This window comes from Catharus ustulatus, chromosome Z (genome assembly GCF_009819885.2).
Source record: "Catharus ustulatus isolate bCatUst1 chromosome Z, bCatUst1.pri.v2, whole genome shotgun sequence".
Lineage (NCBI taxonomy): Eukaryota > Metazoa > Chordata > Aves > Passeriformes > Turdidae > Catharus > Catharus ustulatus.
The window spans coordinates 14,791,384-14,813,764 of NC_046262.2; the positions used below are offsets into that span (position 1 = coordinate 14,791,384).

At 42.6% G+C, this 22,381-nt stretch overlaps 1 protein-coding gene across 1 annotated transcript; it reads left to right on the top strand.

Annotated features, from left to right (window-relative positions):
• Positions 1-8,863: 8,863 nt before the first annotated feature.
• MRPS30 (mitochondrial ribosomal protein S30) lies at positions 8,864-14,509 on the top strand. The gene is made up of 5 exons (XM_033086152.1): positions 8,864-9,586; positions 9,810-9,955; positions 10,952-11,054; positions 11,535-11,711; positions 13,030-14,509. The coding sequence occupies exons 1-5, from the start codon at positions 8,902-8,904 to the stop codon at positions 13,296-13,298; spliced, it is 1,380 nt and encodes a 459-aa protein (XP_032942043.1). The 5' UTR covers positions 8,864-8,901; the 3' UTR covers positions 13,299-14,509.
• Positions 14,510-22,381: the final 7,872 nt, after the last annotated feature.

Sequence of the window (22,381 nt, forward strand, 5' to 3'; positions counted from 1 at the left end):
TAAATATCCGGACCTTAACATCTGTCCATGAGAAAAGAAAGATCCTGTCAATGAGACATTTTTATAAAGTTCCACTTATATTTCTATGAAAGATAGTGATGCAAAAAACAAGTAGGAACCCCCAACCCAGATCAAAACAGATAACAGATGGCTGGCCTATCCAGGAGATAAACTGTATTAAGCTCCTATCTGTATCACACAGGATATTAAAAACTTAAACCTGAATGCAAGGTGATGTTACTCATTGTGCAAGATGAAAGGGAGCAGGAACTGATGACTTCAGACATCACATACTAAGCACACCCAACAAGTCCTCTAAGCCCAGTCCTGCCTCTAGGGAAGTTTCAATCACTGCTGAGTATTGGGGTAATAAGTAAGGCTATATTAGGGAATTAATATCTCCTTCCAGTATTTTTCTCAGCAATACCCATTTTTTTAGACTCTTTATGTCACTGAATTAAGATAAAGATGTTCCAACAAACAACATTAATAGGCTTAGTTCCTGTGCTGAGGAAACTAGGGTGGGTTTACAGTAAACTGCAAATAGAAAAGCTAGGGTGAAATGGCTTGCCAAAGTCATACAGTACATCAGTAAAAGAGATGGAAATAGGATCTTGACTACATACTCTCCAAAATCCACTGCCAAGTGGGTTGAGCTGCAGCAGCATTATTGGGTCAACATATCCAACAGTGTTTCCTCTTAGATTCATGAATCTGATTGGACCTCAATCCCAAAATCTAAACACAGTGCTGCCAGGAAAAAAAAAAAAATAACAAACAAATAACCAAAACGATGCCACATAGATTTCGATTGGATTACAAAGAAACAGCGTGGGCAAAACATGAATTTAAGACTTCATCTCAGTGTGGTGTTGGTGGAACCAGTGGTAGTTGTAAATCACATCAGGCTAGTCGCTGAAAAATTTCTGGTGGAAGGACAGTGACATCTAGTGGTGCTGCTCTTCTCACATTACATCCTGATGCAAGCCATCAGTAGTATAGTGATGTAATATTACTAGTAGACCTAATTAATTCTCCTTCTGAAAGCTTTAATATTTTATGCAGCATCAGCTTTTTATCAAACAGTGTCTGTCTGAAAATTTTAAACACAATTGCCCCTTTTGTTGTTATGATGGAAAACAAGAATTGTCATAAAGGAGTGATTCAGCAATCTGCAAATAATGCTGTATTGTAAAGCATTGCAAACACAGCAATAACAACTTACAGTAATTTCACGACTATAAGGCGCACCCTTTTGACTAAAATTTTCCCTGGAACCTGGAAGTGCGCCTTATAGTCCGGTGCGCCTTATCTGATGGACAAAGTTCAAAAAAATTGCCTACCCGGAAGTGCGAGCTGCGAGCCACGGGGGGAGCCGGCAGGGCCATGGCTGCCAGCTGGAGGTGGGGCGGAGCAGGGGCGGGCACGCCCCGGCCCTGTGGAGGCGGAGCCGCCCCTCCAGAGGCACACCCCGGCCCCGTGCAGGCGGAGCCGCCCCTCCACAGGCACCCCCCAGCCCCGTGGAGGCGGAGCCGCCCCTCCAGAGGCACGCCCCGGCCCTGTGCAAGCGGGACGGCCCCTCTAGAGGCACCCCCCAGCCCCGTGCAAGCGGGACGGCCCCTCTAGAGGCACCACCCGGCCCCGTGCAAGCGGGACGGCCCGTCCAGAGGCACCCCCCGGCCCCGTGGAGGTGGAGCCGCCCCTCCACAGGCACCCCCCGGCCCCGTGCAGGCGGGACGGCCCCTCTAGAAGCACCCCCCGGCCCCGTGGAGGCGGAGCCGTCCCTCCAGAGGCACGCCCGGGCCCTGTGCAGGCGGAGCCGCCCCTCCAGAGGCACGCCCCAGCCCCGTGCAGGCAGAGCCGCCCCTACACAGGCACGCCCCGGCCCCGTGCAGGCGGAGCCGTCCCTACACAGGCACCCACCGGCCCCGTGCAGGCAGCACGGAGGGGCGGCGGCCATAGCCCGGCCCCGGAGAGGCAGCACGGAGGGGCGGCGGCCATAGCCCGGCCCCGGAGAGGCAGCACGGAGGGGCGGCGGCCATAGCCCGGCCCCGGAGAGGCAGCACGGAGGGGCGGCGGCCATAGCCCGGCCCCGGAGAGGCAGCACGGAGGGGTGGCGGCCATGCCCCGGCCCCGCCGGATGCAGGCGGGCCTGGGGCCCCGCGGCACCGCCCCTGCCAGGTACAGGCGGGCCCGGGGGCCAATGACTGCCGGGTTGAGGCGGGGCCTCGGCCAGCAACCGCGCGGAGGGAGCTGGGGGCGGAGCCTCGCTGCAAAAAAAAAGTGCGCCCTATAGTCCGGTGCGCCTTATCTGATCTACAAAGTTGCAAATTTTGCCAACTCCCGGCGGGTGCGCCTTATAGTCCGGTGCGCCTTATGGTCGTGAAATTACTGTAGTTTTCTTTCTAAATTCACTACTTAAGTTCAAGTCAAGTTCACTTATCTCAGAATGACATGATAGATTCTGTTTCAGTAGGGACTTGAGGGATCCATGAAGGGACTTAATCCTCATCTTAAAAGATAAATTGTTAAGATAGGATGCAATAAATCACTCTAGGTGCTTTTTACTCTCTGGCTGGGTAATTATAGTCTAGAGATCTAATTGCAACAGTTGAAATTAGGTAAAATATGTAATATTATAACAACAACTATGAAAAAGACCTTAATAAAGACTAATCTGCTCAGCCATTGAAAAAACTGCTAGAAATGTGTCTTAGAAATTTGGACAATGAAGGACAAGAGATAGAAGTATATAGAAAAAAATAATGCATTATCTATCACAGAAGGTTCAGTAGCACCAGGGTTTGTTTGCTCAAGCACAGTAATTTCACGACTATAAGGCGCACCCTTTTGACTAAAATTTTCCCCTGAAGCCAGAAGTGCACCTTATAGTCCAGTGCGCCTTATATTATGTACAAAGTTGCGACATTTGCCACCCTGGAAATATGAGCCGTGAGCCGTGGCGGGAGCCGGCAATGCCACGGCAGCCGGGTACAGGCAGGCCCGGGGGCCAATGGCTGCCGGGTTGAGGTGGGGCCTCGGTCAGCAACCGCGCAGGGGGAGCTGGGGGCGGATCCTCGCTGCAAAAAAAAAAAGTGCGCCTTATAGTCCGGTGCGCCTTATCTGATCTACAAAGCTGTGAATTTTGCCGACTCCCGGGGGGTGCACCTTATAGTCCAGTGCACCTTATGGTCTTGAAATTACTGTATATGAATTATTGACCTGCCAGACCAGCCCATGATCTGGACTGCTTGAGGTGGCTGCTGGGCATGTGCAGAGGACATTCCCAAATAGCTGGTGGTTTGGGATCTAGGACAGGTTGATTGATGGAGGTACCCTCTCCTGTGCCAGATGCTTTACTACAACATATGTAACCTCTTATTCTAATGTGACAGGTATCAGTGAGATCAACAACAAAAAGAAGGCTGAGGTCAGCCTCCATCCTTTTTTTTTTTTTTTTTTTGAATGCAGAGGGTAACATTGTCACGAAGGGCGAGGAAAAAGCTGAGGTACTTAACTTCTTTTTTGCCTCCATCCTTAACAGAAAGACCAATCATCCTCAGGGTACCCCAACCCCCTAAACTGGTAGACAGGGATGTGCAGTGGGATAAATCTCCTGTAATCAAAAACAAACTTGTCAGCAATTTGCTGTGCTACCTAGACAAGTGCATCATGTTGGGAGGGATCCACCTGAGAATATTTAGAGCTGGCAGAAGAGTTTGCCCTTTCCATGATTTACCACCAGTCCTGGTTAATCAGGGAGGCCCCAGATGACTGGTGGTTGGCAAATGTGACACCCACCCAAAAAAAGGGTAGGAAGATCTGGAGAAGAACAGGCCAGTTAGTCTGCCACCAGTGCCAAGCAAGGTTACAGAGAAATCCTGATGCAATTTCACATGGTGTACAAAGGACAGTTAGGGGAATCAGGCCCAGCCAGATGGGTTTATGAAAGGTAGATCTGCTTGACCTGCCTGATCTCCCTCTGAGACAGGGTGACCAACTGAGTTTATGAGCAAAAGACTGTGGATAGTGTCTGCCTAGACCTCAGTAAAGCCTTTGACACATCTCCCCCAGGTCTTTAAATTCCACCTTCATGACAGCTTTCACAAATAAACAAACGCTTACCACCTCGTTAGTACCATACTGTATTAATATTTATATACATTAGCTTTATTTTCCATCACTTGTGTTCTACATCCAGTTCTTCGTTATCATACTGAGCCAAATCTACTCAACAGTCTTCCCTTTGCATGATCTCTTGAACAGCTGGCTCCACAAATTTTCTCATAAAAGTGTGTTTTTCACTGTCTGGATATTGTAACTGTGCAAATGATGAGCGTTCTTACTGCAAATGTTCAATTGTCATTTAGCTATCACATCAGCATCTAAACAGCTCTACACCTTTCAAAATGACAGCACAATATTTCCTCCAGTCGATCAATTTGTTTCTTTCAGAAACTCTTTCTGACTGATTTCACAATATTTTTCATTTAGCTTTAAGTTATCCCACAGAGTAGAGGTTAAAATTAGATAGATTTTCTGCACATAAAATACAGACCTTGGGAAAACTGTATGCAAGGGCCTGAAACAGCCCACATGGAATGCCCATAGATTTTCCCCAAAATGCAGGGGGAATATGTGAGGTATTGTTTCCTAACTGCAACAATAGCATGAAATACTATACAAAACTGATGAAGAATTCCAATTTTCCCAAAGGATTTCTGGGTTTTTTTAAGCTAATGGGCATCAAGGCAGTGAAACTAAGCCTTGTCAAAGCATGTCTTCAAGATAAGCTTTTATCTACAGAGTAGTATGAAGCCAGAGTGGTCTTAAATGTCATCACCATTCTGAACTGCCCTGCTGTAAAGCCACAGTGGGCAGAAAGTGCCTGTACACCTTTTGAATTCCCAGTTGGAAGGCTCCTTGCTTTTAAACAAGGGGCTTTCGTTAAATTATTTTGGACTCTAGGCGTTCACATGAGAACTAGAAAGTGGACCAACTTTAAAAGTTATTTCTTTTAACTTGTTTTCCTAATTAAAATGAAGCTTGGGCCAGAAACATATCTTTCCCCCTCCCCACCCCCCTTCCTCCCTCACCCCACCTCTTATTTCCATAGTCCTGTAACAAAGGTGCTTTGATTTCACTTTAAATGGGGATGGGGGCTGGTGGTGGGTGGTGGTGGGTGTGTGGTGTGATCTTTGATCTATAGATGAACATAGACAACTTTAGCCCACAAGGAATTTGTCTGAGGAACTACATTAAAATAGCACTTGAAACATAATGCAAACCTAATTCTAATTGGTGCTGTTTGGAGTGCTGTGCAGTTCTCGAAGTACTTTGATTTTGAAGGATGAATAATGAAAGACTTCATTCTGTGAAAAGCATTTTATATTCCTGCAAAAGTATTTGGAAATCGTGTAAGAAATATGCTTTTATCCACAGATACCAGTAATAGAACATCATAATGACTTTTTTCCTATAGCATGTATCTATGCTATGAGTTGCTTTATATTATCTTCTGGCAGCTGTTGTTGTAACTTGTAATCTGTTTTAAAATAACCTAAAGGCATAAGTCATAAAATAATTAACATAAAATAATTAATACTTAAGACTGTGCCCACTGCAGTATATAGAGTTTTACAGGGTGCACACAGCCCATTGATGTTAGCTAAGCTGAAAAAAGCAGTAAAGAAAATAAAAACATTTTCTAAATATAGGAATTTCATCTGAAGCAGGCATGAAGAAGCTGACATTCTCTCTTTAGGAATTGTCACCCACTGAGATATACTGTAAGTATGGATATGACACTGTCTCTCCACTATGTGATCTGTGTGATCCCCTTCGGATTGTGTCTTCTGGTGAAGATTATTGAGGAATTGTGTGTACTTAAGCAGATTCTATACTTGCATAAAGGAGATACTGAGCCTGCCGTAATTTACGTCTATGCAATCTAATTTCTGAGTGACTACATTTAGTGTATACTGTCTCATTTCTAACATTCAAAACAGAATATATATTCTCTCTCTTCCTAGTTTCAGTAAGATGAACTGCACTACTTCCTGGACTTCAAACTGACACTCCTTAACAACCTTCCTGTTGGAACTGAAATACAGCTTTTTTTTTTTTTCCCCTGGTTTCAATTTTAGAGATATAAGGCTGCAATATTCACTTTAGTATTTGTTATGAACATTTCAGGCAGAGTAAGCTTCCTAATCCAGGCTCTTTTTATGAGCATTGAAAAAGATGCTCTGGACTTACAGATTTAGGATAATTTGAATATTGCAGGTTATCTTAGTAAAGAAGGAAAAGAGATCTTTTTTGAACTGACAGTTTGGTTCCTCAATCTAAGAAACCCATGGCTGCATAATACACTTCTACCAAAAGCTTATGACAGAGCTGGCCACAAAGCAGGCGAGTACCTTTATCTAGACTGTCTATTGGGACACTTTATCTAAGCCCTGGCTGCTCTCTACCTCAAGATGAGTGATACTAGAATATATGCCAAGCAAATAAAATTAAACTGTGATGAAAACATTGGTAGTTGAGGGATATTAAGCAGAGGTTAAAATGTAGCACTGGTTCTTGACATCTCTTATCTAATGTTACAGTCGGTATCAGCCCTTGGATGAAGTAGAGAAGATAAAAATGGTTCTTTAAACATTCACTTACTTCATCACTTATATTCAGTTTCTGTATTGAACTTCTTGAGGTTTAAAATATCCCATGCAAAAGTTGCTCACAGTATCCTGGCTGCAAGGCAGGAAATTCTCATTTGACAACTTGTTGAAAAAGGTTTCTAACATTGGTAAAATGTTAGTAATCCTGGCATGGATAATACAGTCCCTTGTATGAATAAATGCACAACTGGAGGAAATACAATAAAGGGCTGTTAAGATGACCAGGGAAATGGAAATTTGCCTGTGTGAGATGAGCTTGTTCAGTCTCCTTCAATAAGGTCTGAGAGGTGATACGACTGGTCTTCATCAATATTTTAGAAGGCCAACACTGAAGAGAACAAAAAGCTAATTAATCTAAAGGACAATGTTGGCACAATGACAAGCAGGTATAAACTGACCATGAATACATTTAAGGATGAAATGAGAAGAATATTTCTAATCCACACAGGGAACATGAAAGAGGAGATACAGCAACAAATTGCCTAAGAACAGTACATGGGGATTTTTCTTAACAACTTGAGTTCAAGTTTGACATGGCTGGCTGTGATCACAAGAGAAGAGATTCAGTATCTTTTCCATGAACGCATCTGGCCAGTGTCCTTTATCAATCAAGAGGAAAAGAGGTTTTTGGATGCACTTGGAGACTGCAGTGTGTGGGTGAGGAAAAAGAAGAGGTTGCTTCCTAAGTGGTCAGACATCTGATCTACGGCCTTATCCCTTCACCTACCTGGTGAAAGAAGTCTCTGGATTCAAAATGAAAACAATCAAATTTTAAACACTTGATGCTAAACTTAGTTGCAATTTAAGATTTAAATCTGCCTTTTTTAACATATCTTTTGAATAGTTTAGCTACTAAGAGCAGCTTAACTTCCTCATAATTGCTAAAGACTATGGTTTTATATTCCATATTTTTTGAAAATCTCAATCCAATCTCTGGGTTTACATCTCTGACATTTACTCCAAAACTTCATCTATATTCCAAAGATTCTACCACGTCAGCAACGTTCATTAGTTCCGTAGAATGCTAAGCAGCTGAGGAAAGAAAGCTGTTTATCTAGGACGTATGTAATGTGTCTCCTGTCCCAATCCCACACATATTTTCCACTCCCACTTAGTCATACTTCATGGAAACACAGGAAAAAACAACTAATCTCCCACGACTACTGCAAATAATCAAGTTTTAAAAAGTAATGACAGAAGAAAAATTTTAACAACAAATATTGAACTTCATCTGTCCGCTGAAGAGAAATACCCTCAATTTTTCCAAGCATCTCTAAGATAAACACGCAGTTACTGTGGCATTCTTGCGGTGTCGGTATGCCACTTTTAGCTCACTTGGTTTCACAAAGGCCGTAACAGATCATATTTCAGCAGAGTCTAATTCCTTTATTAAAGCCAGACGTTGCAGGCTGCGGTGCCTCTGACAAGGAGTACTTTCAGTTCACGCCCAGCGCTGCGGGTGCGCGGAGGGAGCGGGGCTGAGGCGCCCTCCCGCGCTGGCCGGGGCTCCCGGCACCCGGGCCTGCGGAAAGCCGGCTCCAAGCTGGGCCCGCGGCCCCAGGGCAAGCAGGCCAACGCTCCAAGAGCCTTTTCAGCGAGGAACAGCACGAGAGGGCATAGCCTCCCACTGCGCCAGCGGAGGGCTAGTTTGGACATTCCGAGGAGTTTCTACACGGAAAGGGTGATCAGATAGATACTGGAACTGGCCGCCCCAGGAGGTGGCGGAGTCACCGTCCCTGGAGGTGTTTAAGGAAAGACGACGTGGCACTGAGTGCCACGGTCAGTTGAGATGGTGGTGCTCGATCACAGGCTGGGCTCGATGATCTCGGGGGTCTCTTCCAGCCCAGTCGGTTCTGTGGCTCCCAGCGCCACAACAGGCTAGGAACGGACGGGCTCCGCTTGGATCGAGGCGCCGGTTCTGCCGCCAGGCCCGGTACTTCCGGGCTGCCTCTCGCTGAGGTTCTTGGGAGCTGTAGTTCTCGGGCGACAGCAGCCATACTGCTGCTATTGCGCACGCGCAGAAGCTCATCCGCGACGCGCAAGGGGCGCTCGGCGCCCTCTAGTCACGTGACTCCCAAGGCCCCGCCGCTTCCTGTCCGGCAGCCCCCGCTGCAGGAGAACCCGCCCGCGAACCGGAACACGGGCTTATCACGTGGTCCCCAGAGGCCAATCAGCTCCAGCGGTTTCCGGACACCGCCCCGCCGTCGTCCCACAGTTCCGTGACATGGCGTCGCTGAGGGTTCGGCGGCTGCTGGGGCCCGGACGGCGCTGGCTCTCAGAGACGGTGCCCGGCGCCCCCTCGCCGCCCGCCAGCCCTCTCTACCCACCCGTGGTGGCGTCCATCACGGCTAAGAGCAAAGCGGCCAAGTCGCGACGCCTGCAGCGCTTCAACCAGCGGGTGCACGCGGCGGCCACGGTGGAGGAGAAGCTGCGGCTGTACGGGAAGCTGCAGCGGCCCAAGTACACGGTGTACCCGCAGACCTTCGCTCTGAACGCCGACCGCTGGTACCGCAGTTTCACAAGAACTGTCTTAGTGCCAGGGATGCCTCCGAGAGCCGCGGCCGCGAAACCCCCGGTAACAGCGGCGGGAGCGACCCCCGAGGCCGGCAGAGCCCCGGAGCCGGGAGTGAAAGCGCCGGCGGCTGCGGAGGCTCCGGGGACTGCGGAGGCGCCGGGCGCCGCGAAAACCCCGGAGCCCGCGGCGGGGGCGGCGCCGCAAATAGATATAGGCGAGCTGCGCTCTCTCGCTTGCGACGCCCTTCTCCAGGAGAGCTTCTACCAGAACAAGAAGCGGCCGTTTCTCTACCGCGACCAAGATCACACTCCCGGCCCTTTCCTCACGCAGCTCGTTTCCACCCTCGCCGCTTCCCTGTCGGGTCGCAACCCACTGCTGGCTGCTTCCTCTCTCGGTATGGAGCGGGGCTGGGAGGGAAAGGGACGTGGGAGCTTTTGGGCGATAGGGCCAGTCTGTCAGCCGGCATGAGTGGTGTATCGCGCTTGCTCAGACCATCACTAGTAGTTTGTCTCCATCCTTCTGCATGGATTTTGGGGTTTGTATCTCACTGCAGCTACAGAAGAATTGGAAGGCAAGATGCGAATCACTGTTTTTCTGTGTTTGTTGTTCTGTTTCAGATCTAAACCCTGAAGTTAACTATTACTGGCATCATGGCACGGAGGTTGTTGTTCATGGACATCGAAAGGGTAGAGTTGATCCTGTGCGATTCCAGATAGATGATAACCCACACCTCCAGATCCGTGTACCAAAGCAGCTTCCCGAGGTGTGGATGTTTTCAACAGCAAGTTAATACTGTGCATTTTCCCTTTTGTTCCTTACAACCATTGAAACCCTGCAGAGGTAGTCTGTGGAGGACCTAGTTAATCAGTATGTGGCACATCTGGATTATTTTCAAGTCTTAATACCCTTAATGGCTTTGGAGATACTGAGATAGTCTTTTTACTTTTGATCCTCTTTATACTTTAAATTGTATGTTATTATATTTAAATTGAATTTTTAACATTCTGTGCTTGGAAATGGAGGCAAGAATGAGAAATGTGCTGTGGAACATTCTCACTGGAGGAAAATAAGAGGAGTGGAGTTAAAAAATAAAAGAAGTAAAAGCACATGTAATCTGAACATGAGCATTCCTGCCTGTTATTACTCCTTGGCAATTGTTTTCTTGAATGCTCAAGTTCAGTGGAAGTATGTTTTGTTTCAGTATTGTGGTGTTTTTCTTGCAGGTTTATGCAGTGGTAATGGTGTAGCCAGTGAGGGTCTCCGTTTTCTGGTTTCCACCAGAAAACCATAGTCTGTTCTATAAATGCAGTATTTTATAGCTGGCTTAGTTGTAAAATTTGCTTGGATTAGTACTGTCAGATGCTACAAACCTTGGCGTTTTGGAAGAACTGCCTAGGCAATTTAAAATGTTGTGTAGTACAGCAAGCCAAATCTGTATACTTAGTCTGCAGGTTCAAGTTAGTTTATTGGTTTTACTGTTTTTGTATGGAAGCTAGAAGATGGTGACAAGTGGCAGCTTTTTCAGCCTTATTTTAATTTTTATGTTGAGGAAAAATTAATACAAGATGACTGTGGTAGCACTCACTACAAGATGAGAATTTCTCTTGCAAGAAAAGGAATTTCAGTTAAGGTTATCTGTATGATGTATGCAAGCAGGACTTGCACTTTCTGTTGTCTGACCAGGAAGTGGTGTGTTACATTGGACCTGATGTCAGAAATGTCTTATATCATGGCTTTTCTTTCTTCTGTTGTCTTCAAGGTTGTACCCCTGGAGTCAGATCTTGGAGATGTTCCTGTTATTGATCACAAACCATCCAAACTGCCATTGTTCAAAAAACAGTATGAAAATAAGGTATTTATAGGTAAGAGTTTTTAATTGTGAAATATTAACTTTTTTTGGCAAAAACAACCTCAACAAACCAACCAAATGAAAACCAACCCCAAAACTAACACCAAATCATTTTTTCTACTCCCATCAGCAGAAAAAAAGTTGCATATTGTTATTTTTAACGGTACTCTAAATAGATGTAGTGTATAGATCTCTATTGCTATTTCGTGTTAGTTGGGCAATGGAGAGTACCATTTTCCTGTGCATGTGATACTGTGTGTCCAGATTTGCTTGAAGAAGTTCAGTTGAATAGAAAACTGACACAAAACTTTGAATTTTGATACATCTCCAGGGAAATTCTCATTTTAGCATGTGAACGCTTGCCTTTTGGAAGTGGGCAAGTCCTTACAGATCTATTGTAGAGGTTCCAGCTTTGCAGTCTGATGGTGAAAATGTATGTGTTTATATGCATAATAGTGTTCTCTCTCTGATAATTTTGTTTTGGGGAACACAGGATCAAAGGTGGCAGATCCATGCTGTTATGGACATACCCAGTTTCATCTCCTTCCTGACAAACTGAAGCGGGAGAGGTTTATAAGAGAGCGTCTTGAGGATCAGATTGAAGTTGTTTATCGATCGAATGGAATTGCAAGTCTCTTTGCCTGGACAGCAGCACAAGCAATGTATCAAGGTGAGATTGTCAGCTTCACTTTTCCTGGTTATGAATGCATACTGTAAAGTTCTTTAACCTTTTCTCCTCACCTCCTTTTTCTCATGGTTTTTTTTCTGAAGACCATCTTTTAAGTAAGTCTTTACAGATGAAATTTAATTAATAAAAGCAAGTGAGTTAAGACATTGAGTACTTCAATACAGAGAGGTATTAATTACAGAGAAAAGTACTTTTTCATACATAACTGTGAACCTGTGCAAAAACCTCAATTCTTTCACTTGCTCTTTCTACCTTAAGAGGGAAATGGTAGACATCAAGCAATTTTTTTTTCCCTTCTGTATTCAGTAATTTCAATTCCATGAAAATACTAGGAACGAAAGAAAAATGTCAGCAGCTGTACATTGGGATTTTATGCTTACATTTGTCTAAAAAAATCCCAGAAGACCTGAATGGTTAGACCAGATCAGTCTGTCACTTATTCTTGTAAATATAGTTTTTGCCTAATGGTGTCACCTGATGGCTTGTAGTTTCACTTGAGAAACAACACGTGTAAGAAAATTCTTTGACTATAGTGTATATTGCTGGCTCTGCATCAAATTTTTTATGTAATGGTTTATTAGAAAGCTTCCTTTGTGGATGTAAAATATTGAAGTCAGTAAATCTTGTCTTCAGAGTTGGTCACAGCTGTGAGCATATCTTGAATTGTAAGGGCAGCATTGTTCAAGTCTATGACTTTTTTTTTTTTTTTTGTAATGGTTTCTAGCATTGTGACACATAATAGCAATATTCTTAAAAATATCTAATGTACGTGCATAAATATGTAAATATTTTTAACATGCTGTTGGTGCTCAGTGGGGTTTGTTTAAAGCATTAATACTTAACTGAGTTAGTATTCTTGGTGTCTGGCTGGTTACTATAGTCAGTTATGTTTGTGCATGCATGTGCATGGTTTTCTCATGAAACAAATGCTGACTGCATCTTGAGAAGCATGAAATGGTAAGAAGACATTTTCCCTCAGTTCCTTTGCAGGAGGATGCATTAGTAACTTAACTGTTTCAGAAGAGTTACCTGGCTGATCAGTGATTTTTATCAGCTGTTGATAGCCAACTGTACAAAATGCAAGTGTACCACTGTATCCCTGCTCTTGGACATAACCTTTATTGGTGATTGTGTTTTAGTTAGTCTGTGTGAAAAATGCTTGTGTTGCTGAAGCAGACAGGACTTTTTCCCTGCTAGTTAGTTGCTGCAATTCCCAGAGTTTTTCTGTATTTTGGGGCAAGGGTTTGAATGTGTGTGCTGATAGAAATCTCATGTCCTGTTGTGTTTGTTTATTTTGTAGGATTCTGGAGTGAAGCAGATGTGACCCGTCCTTTCGTATCACAGGCAGTAGTGACTGATGGAAAATACTTTGCTTTCTTTTGTTACCAGCTAAATACTTTAGCACTAACTGCAGAAACTATTAAAAACAACACTCGAAAGAATATCTGTTGGGGTACAGACAGTAAGCCACTGTACGATGTTGTGGAAGATGGTAATGTGAAAGGCTTTAATGATGAAGTTCTGCTTCAGTTGGTTCATTTTCTACTAAACAGACCAAAAGAGTTGTAAACCATTAAAACACACGGCAAGTATGTGCCTGAACTTCATTGTGACTCCATGAAGTATGAGCTATGCTATGCCTTGATTTTAGTCAGGTATTTGTCTAGCAAACACTATATACATATTTTATTATATTTGGGCCTTCTTTCTTTTTTCTTTTTTAATGTATACTGTACACTGGCAAATAAATGTCTAGAATACCTTAAAGTCTTTCGTATAGTTACTCTTAAAAGCCTGCTGTGCTAATTCAGTATCATGTGATTATTTTTTTAGTAGATCCACCCGTCCATGTTGAACTGTCACAACAAAGTATTAATTCATATGACTGTCTGAATATCACTAGGAAATAGCTACCATGATACTCAGCACTGATGATAAATTTCTGATTTTGTGCTTGAGTTAAATGCTTATTCAGTCTAAAGAAAAAGTGAACTCAGAATAAAATGAATGGTTGGCAATTAGTTGCATAGTAAAATAAATCTTTAGACATGGTAGTACAAACATAACGAAACTTGCTCCAAAGATTGTGCATGTGGACATAGATTGTATGCATGTGGATGTGCATACAGTTTTAAGCTGTCACCTCCAGAACCACAGAGATCTCTCAAATATATTTGGAGAGTACTGTTTTCCCTTTAGTGTGAGTCCTTGGTTTCAGCTGTTGGTATCTTGAGTGTTAATTCTGATGATACTGGGATGTCTTAGGAGTGTTTTTAATAGACCGCAACGGAGCCGAGCCACAGCTAGCATGTCTGATTTATAAAATGCGACGCTACACAGTCATGGAGTAGTTTGGGTTGGCAGGGACCATTATTCCAAGCCTACAGTGAGCTGGGACACCTGCAGCTAGATCAGGTTGCTCAGACCCCTGTCCATCCTGACCTTGAATGTTTCCAGGGATGGGGCATCCATCTACCACTTCTCTGAGCGACCTGTTTTACCATGCTCATTGTAAAAAAATTTCCAGCGTATTTAGCCTAACTGAACTCTCTTTTAGTTTAAAACATTACCCACCTTGTCCTGTTGAAACAGGCACTGCCAAGATATAATAACTGGTTAGGGGTATTTAGTTAACAAAGTGTAACTGGTTCTAAGGTAACTAAATGCACCTAGAATTTTATGTTATTTCATCCACTGTACTTGAATCTTTCCAGAATTTTCCAGTGCTCTTGTGAAGTTGCAGATAGTTTGTTATTAAACAAAATACTGAATAATTGAAATACTGGCCTGCATATTCTTCAGTATGAGCAACAGCCTACTTTCACTTATAAAGTGGCTTACAAAGTATTTTGTTGATGGAAGACTAAGTAGTCGTAGACTTTTATACCACTGGTACTTTACTGTGTTGGAAGGCATTGCCATGTTCTCCACCATCCAGAGATAAGGTAAGTAAGATGTGTACAAGCACTGGTTATTTTTTAACATAAGTCCTTAAGTGCTCTTTTCGTCTTAACAATGTTTGACTGTTACCAGTTCTAATAACTGTTCCTTGGATTACATAAATGTTCCTTGTAGTAACAAAAGATAAACTGCTGGGTAACAATTTTGATTATAAGAGGATGACATGTGACCTAGCTTAAGAGGGAGTCGTTGATACTTGTCTGGTCTGATTAAGGGATGATGCAAAATGAATGGAAGGATATCAAAAAAAAGCAGTATGGATACTACTGGCAGTTTTTACAGTTGTAATTTACATATTAAAGTGTGTAATTTACATAACCTATTACAGGTGTAATATGTTACTCTCTTCAGCTTGAGATTCACTTAAGTTGCATACAACTAGTGGTTGTGAAAACTGATAGATACAGTCAAAGAAATTCCTGCTCCCAGGGAAAAAAAACCCCCACAGATTTTTCTGTGATTCAGCCTTTTGTCTATCCTGAGGCTTTAGCTGTAGTAGAGTAGGTCCAAAGAATATTCCTTTATGCGGCTTTCCTAGTGATTGATGTAACACTGTAGATGTGTCACCCAGTAGTAAAACCCAGTGTTGGGAGTGAGGAAGGAAGGTTTATCATGACCTGCCACTCTAAAGAATGTGAGTTCTTGATGTAGCTTTCTTCAGACTTTTGCAGCAGGGATACTCTGGAAAAACAGTGGGTGGCACTGTTTCACCTTCGACTGGGAAAAACTAATGGACATTGTTCTACTTTTTTGTCACTGACTAAGTTGAGACATTATAATGTATGCAGCTTTGTACAGCAATGTTTAATCTTCAAGGCCAGGTTGGCTGGGGCTTAGAAAAAGCTGTTCTAGTGGAATGTGTCCCTCCTCATGGGTGGCAGGCGGGTGGGTAGGAACTAAGTGTGTTTTAAGGACCCTTCAAACCCAAACTATTAGATGATTCTGTGATCTTGTACTCATCTGTACAGGGTGCTTAGTGCTGTCTTACAATGATAAAGTAAGGAAAAAAAATAAGATTAAAGCTCTGGTTTTGCTTGGACTTTTTTTTTCTCTAAGTATTCTATATCCATTAAAAGCTAAAAAAATAAAAAGCTTAGAAGCTGCACTGTTGCTGTTCTTCAGCTTTGCTACCAGAAACTCCCCATGACTTTACTCCTCTGAGTCTCATGGGAATATCATTCTTTAGCACTTTTTTATATAGGGTTTGTTATTTAAAAGAAACAAAAAAAAGGTAATTCAAAAACACAGCTTGGAAATTTCTAAAGTTTGAATCCTTTTTCCTGTATTAATTTCTGCTTAGGCCAAGTAGAGTATAACACAAGGGAACATAATGTGGGATCTCAAAGTAAGATAGGGTTTTGCATAATGAGGCAATTTTCTGTAGTACTGAGCTATTTTGCTTTAAACTTTTGTCACCTTCAGGTGGGTGACTGATTTATAAAATTTTGCCTGCGTTGTTGTTTCATATGAGGCTGCGAGTGGTGACTTGGCATGGAAAATTGAAGCAGAGAGGAAGACATGGGGAGACAGAAACTTTCTTACATCTACTCAGGGTCAGGTTGCGCCAGCTTGTTTGGGTAGATAGCTCGTGTCCTTTCAGATAGGAAAAAGAGCGTCAAGCCTGCTTGGTCAAGATGAAGTTTCTCCTGATATTTCTTCTGTGCTCAAGTTTTCTCTTGTTGAAGACACAGACTCATTGCAGATGAAGGTGTCTTTCTGATGCTGCATTGGTTGTTCCTGAGACAAGAGCGACTCTTGGAGTCAGCTGTTGGTGAGATGGTCTATTGATAACTTGGCATACTGGCAGTATATCTCTGATGGACCTAATGAAAGCAGCTTTCCAGTATAGTATTAAAAAAGCCCATCCTATTCTGATTCTGAAAATACTGGATCATGAACTGTTGGAGGATGTTAGTAAATAGATGTTAGTAATGATTACAGGGGGTTTGGCCTTCTCTAGTATGCTGACAATTTGTGTAAAGTTTACTTGGCAGATATGCAGTAAAACAATCTTTTTAGAACTGAGTTTCTTGAAAGATCTGGCTGTCGTATATCTGTAAACGGGTTAAGAAGAGTAACAAACTACAAGGACCTAGTATCTCGCAACTACTAATACATTTATTAATGTGTGTTGAGGTATAAAAGGAAGAAGTTGTGGACCTCACTACATACTCCCACTGGACCAGGAGTTTACAATTAAAGAGATTATTTATCTAATTAAGAATGAAAGAAGACAGTTTAAAGTATGCCATGCTATTCAGCTGGATAACTAACCTGTTGGTCTCAAAGCAGGAGTTTGAAGATGTGATTTTAAAAATTGTTTCCTTTGCTTTGAAGATAATCTGGGTAGGCCTCTTACCAGTGGTAAAAGATACTTTATGATGCGTTTATTTACAAACATTTAGAAAAATCTTGATGAAGGCAAACAGGTAGAATGCTTGATATCCTTTTATTTTATGTCTCTGCGGACTGAATATCCAATAGCTTACGCTGTTGGAAAGATAAATAATTTTTTAATACAGGACAGATAGCAGCTTTATGGTGTCTGCTCAGCTGTATTTACTTGTGAGTATCTGCAGTAATTTTTATCTATCCAGGTTTCTGCATAGTTGGAAGGATTTGTTTTTAGCTATGTATGAGTGAGCATTTATTCTTCATCTTTGATCATTCTTGTCTTTTAATAACTATTTGAAGCTCAGTTTATTGAACTAAATCTCTTACAGAACCTTCTCAGTATTGCATTTCTCATTCCTACTAAGTTATGCTTGATTTATTTTCTTTAAAATGAAGAAGTGATCTTAGTGTGTCTCCTTTAAAGGAAATCTTCCGTCTCTTTCTTTCCTCTTTTTGTGCTTTCAGCATTCATTTAAACCAGTAATCGAGTCGGTACACTTTATCTGCTCTCAAGGGACATTATATAGGATTGTTTTCACTGTTGGAAAGCCTAGCTTATAACACAAGACTGTCTATACTGCAAATATGCATGCTTTTGTCAGTGAGATGTCCCAGTGCAAGTTTATGCTTCAACCTTGTTTGGGGTGGAGGGCGGGGGTGGTTTACTCTTCCTCCTCTGTGGAGAATTCTTCCCATTATCATGCTAAGGAAGTCTGCAGGGCAGCTCCCTCAGCTTTTGATTCTTCTGTCTCTCTCCCTCAATCGCTGGCAGGGTTTGGCGGGTCTGAGTGGCTGGTGGTTTTTTTTACTTCCTTGGGACACTCGCTGGTCTGAACATGAGGTTTCTCTGTGGTTAATTTGCCCTGCAGCCTGCCCTGCTACAACCTCCTGCTCTGAGAAATAGTGCTGAGAATCAGGACCCAAACAGTTTGGTTGGGTTTTTCTAAAATCAGTTCCTGAACCAAGATATACTTAGGTAATTGGAGGTGATTCAGAGTTGGAATTTTAAAACTCAGGTTCTGTCTTATTTAGCTTGGAGAAGATAAGGCTCATGAGAAGTTTTACCAATGTGTATAGGATGGAAAGAAGTGAAAGAGATTTGGCTAGGCCTATTTAAGTTATGTCCAGTGAGAGGGCAAGAGGAAATGGCCAGAAACTGAAAACCATGAAGTTTTACTTAAAAGTTTGGTTGGTTGTTCTCCTTCTCTAATGGCAATTGAGCTGTGGAACAGATTGCTCTAAGAGGAATGTGGAGTTTCTATCACTGGAGATACTTAAAACCAGATGTTTCAGCTTTGGGCAACCAGCTGTAGGTGACCCTGCCCTGAGCAGGATGAGTGGACTAGCTAACAGGTGACTTCCAACTTCAACCATTCTGTGATCCTGTGGAAATAAATTAGTGGTCACCTTGTAGATGAGACACTATGTGTAGGAGGAAACCATATGCAGAGATTTGGGTCAATTGACCTGTACCGTCTTGCTTCTGATCTTTGTGTAGCCATCCATGTTTATGCATATATTCAGCATAAATTTTACTTGATATGCTGTTGCAAATTAGTGTACATTGCATCTTCCTTTCTTGACAGAGCACTGACACCAAGAATACAGTTAAGGCTATACATTGAATTTCTGTGTCTCCAATTTTATCTCATGGTATATTTGTGTCTGAGCCTCTTGTCTTGGTTTGAAAGACAGATGTCTGCTGGGGAAGGCAGGAGTCTTCCTTGGAATGGAAAATGTAAATCCCCTCCCTCTGAATTATTATAACTTTGAAGTTAAGAGGCTCTCAGGCAAAGATATGAGAATAAGAATACCAGTTATTAGTGTGTGTAACAAAGCAAACAACCACAGGATTGACCAACCAGAGCAGCAGCCCAGGGACCCTTCTGGGCCATGGGCACTTTCCCTGGTGCAGTTCTGGACACAGCCAGCAGGGGTGCTGCGGGCTCACGGCTGGGCAAAGCCTGTGCAGTGATTCTCCCGCGCCTGCAGGGGGCGCTGTGGTGCAGGGAGTGCGGGTGATGGTGGCTGGGCCCGGATGGGAAGGGATGGAGGAGAGGCTTTGGTTCACAATCCCTGGGGCAGTGTTGATCCTGGTGCCCAGGCCGTAAGGGATGGAAGAGAGGCTTTGGTTCACAAACCCTGGGGCAGCTGATCCTGGTGCCCCTGCAGGACTCTGAGGAGCACCAAGCTGGGCTGCAGGAATCATCAGCAGGGTAGATGAGATGTATCAGAAGCTCTGTGGTAGAAGCTGGAACTGCGGGACGCTGGCAGGGCAGGGGGTGCAGGGCCCAGCAGCAGAAGAAAGGCAATGCTGGGCTCGGTTATGGTGCTGGCAGTGGACTCCTTTTCACAAGCCGTAGGTCCGACCATCCTCCTCCTCCGAAGCCCAGAGGGAGCAAGAGCACCTGCCTCCAGCCCCCAGTCCTTTACCTGCCCAAAATCCTGAGGTATCTCCCCCCTCAGAGAGAAACTCTCTGACAGAAAGAAGTGTAACCAGATGCTGCACTCCTCTCTGGCCACTTCTTTTGTTCATCTTAAGTACCCCTAAGTACCCAGTAGTTAGTTGCTTCCTAGCAACGTAGGAGAAAAGATTCTGTAAGTGAAAAAGAGAGAAACCCAACCCCCAACAGCTTCTTATCAATACTATACTTCCTTACATAAGACTTTGGACAGGCCCAGGTGTCCCTGTTTCAGAAATCAGCATTAGGCAGTGATTACTTGATCCCTGTTGTCTGTATAGGCGTGTTGGTTTGTTCTCCATACAGGCATATGTTATAGATGACAATATAATATAGGCTTTTGCATTCATAGATTAGCTTTTTCCATCACAAGTATTTTGATATGATACAATTTATACTTACTTTTAACTGCTTTTGTATAGTATAATCTTTCAGTTTATGTATACATTGTATAGCTTATATGAATAGTAATGTGATAAATATATCATAAGCTTTAGCAAGATACTAAAATAGAGACTAAAATACCTCTACATAACCAACTTAGAGAATGGTGTAAAGAGGTTATTTTTCTTACATCTGCGTACTGGGCCCTCCAAGTAACAGTGACAGAAACCAGAGCATAAGCATTTGGCAAGGATTTATCAACTCCTTGCTATCAGTATGAAACAACAGTATGGAAACACAGAAAAAAATAAAATACATTGACCTAATCTACAGAATGTCCTGCAGACAAGTAAGAGAGTTCCTGGAATATCAAAAACTCAAAGGAATGTTTGGATATAAACTCATGAATATAAATGTATCCCCAGTAATGTAACAGTATTTAGAGAATGATCTTTTACATTGTTTTACATTTTGGCTAATCACCAAAAACACCCCAGTCCTGGATGTTTTGTCCTTTCTTCTATCCCTTATTAAACTTTTAAATTTCAAAATTGTGACTTTTGGTTTTCATACATAGACAGCAAATTCAAACATTTCCTGAAACTCCCAATGGTACCTGTTAGAGTAGGACACTTCTCTTTCTGAAGGAGTGTAGTGTTTTACCTGTGTGATTAATCATCCTCTCTAATCCAGTTATGGCTAAGAAGCTCATGTCAAATATTTTACTGTTGTTTCAATAGAGCAGATATGTCTACTCTCTGGAAAATCCTGTGCAAATCCATAGACAGAACTTGTCGTGAAAAGCTTCTCAAGCTGATAATAAAAACAAAGAAGAATGGGGAAAACAGCAGTGCCTGCTTCTTGGAGAAATTATCCAGTAGCATAAAGGTAAAATTGAGGTAGGGTTAAGAGTAAGGCTCTTTGGTAGGATAATTAGGTTTGAGTTTGTAACTTTGTTTACACAAGATATATGCACTAGTAGGTGACTTTATTTTATAACTTCAAAAGAAATAAGGTATAATTTCATGTTGCTTCCTAATAACATATTATTGTTTTGGAATGGGCCATTATCATTATTATCATTATTATATGTTATTCTCATTTGGTACTGAATATTAAAAAATCACAGCTTATGTACTTAGTATTTCAATAATATAGGCTCCCACTGAGATTTTTTGAACTATATAGCGGGTTTGATTCCTAAATCCTAGTAGCAATTTTTTATTTTAGATTTATCAGGTACATAGGTATTTTGGTGGTTCTTGTACTTCTAAAGACACTAGCATTCGAAAGCATTCCACCGGATTTCATTACAAGTGTAAATAAAGCATCTGCTTGGACTGGACAGTACAGAATTTCTGAAGCGTGCTTCTTTTCCCTCTTATAAGCATATTGTTATGCTGACCATGAGCTGAATCAGAACACAGCCAGCCTGGCATTCTAGAAGTACTAAACAAAATCAACATAATGACTGTGTGTTTGGACAACTGCTATCTCTGGAGATATAACTACTGGGCTTTTCTGAAAATGTCGTATGTGCACAAAGAATTATGGCTTAAATAAATCAACTCTATTTTTGTTGCAAGCCATTGGATTGAATCTGTGAATGAATGGAAGGAACCAGGATGAAGTTTAAATGTCAAATGTGATGTGATGTTGCCATTTTTCTTTCCATGTTAAGACATGCCTAGAAAAGGGCAGGATGGTCTGAAACACCTTCCTGGGTGCTATTTGAGTTCAATACTGAACAATATAAAGAGGAAACTTTTGGGAAGACAGTAAAGTCACCAAAAAGCAAACTTAAAACTAAGTGAACTAAGAGTGAATTGTGCATCTTGCAGCTGTAGACAGAGATGTCTTTACAGAAGAGGATAGATTATTTATGTGATCTAGAAGATATTACCTTAAAAAATATTAGGTGGAGGAATTAAACTAATGCAAAGTGTGTGGCTCCATTAGTTAGGTAGTAACGTATTTGTTAAATAACAGATATAGCATCTCTGGTATAGACATGCCTTTACTAAAACTGCGGACCAAAATCCTACTGACACACACTAGGGAACAGATTGACTGAAAGAGGGATCTGCTATCAGGTGTTTGTATGTGTTCAGAGACAAGGGCGAGTCCAGAGCATTTGAGTACTGTGTGTATTTGAGAGCATTTGAGTACTGTGTGTATTTGAGATGAGTGCCTGAGAAGCCTGCAGCAATCAGGAGAAGAATTCTTAGAAAGAGGCTTTTTTTCCACCTTCATCATTTCTACCCTCAGGCTTTCCAGCCTTCAGGATCCTCTGTGGGTCTTGTCTATCTTCCCTTTTGAGAATGTACATCCTGCTTTCCCCAAAGTCTTTCTGTTTAGATTCTTTAGATGGTTGGGTGTCTCTGAGCAGCACATCCTGTGTTTCAGCTCAGGTGCAATAACCAGGGCAGCAGCCTACCCTGCAAGTGCTGG

Bases quoted from the DNA above. Each gene is read 5' to 3' on its own strand.
- MRPS30 (XM_033086152.1), top strand. From the start codon at position 8,902: ATGGCGTCGCTGAGGGTTCGGCGGCTGCTGGGGCCCGGACGGCGCTGG. The intron at 9,956-10,951 runs GTGTGGATGTTT...GTTGTCTTCAAG, and splicing joins TACCAAAGCAGCTTCCCGAG to GTTGTACCCCTGGAGTCAGA. The intron at 11,055-11,534 runs GTAAGAGTTTTT...TGGGGAACACAG, and splicing joins TGAAAATAAGGTATTTATAG to GATCAAAGGTGGCAGATCCA.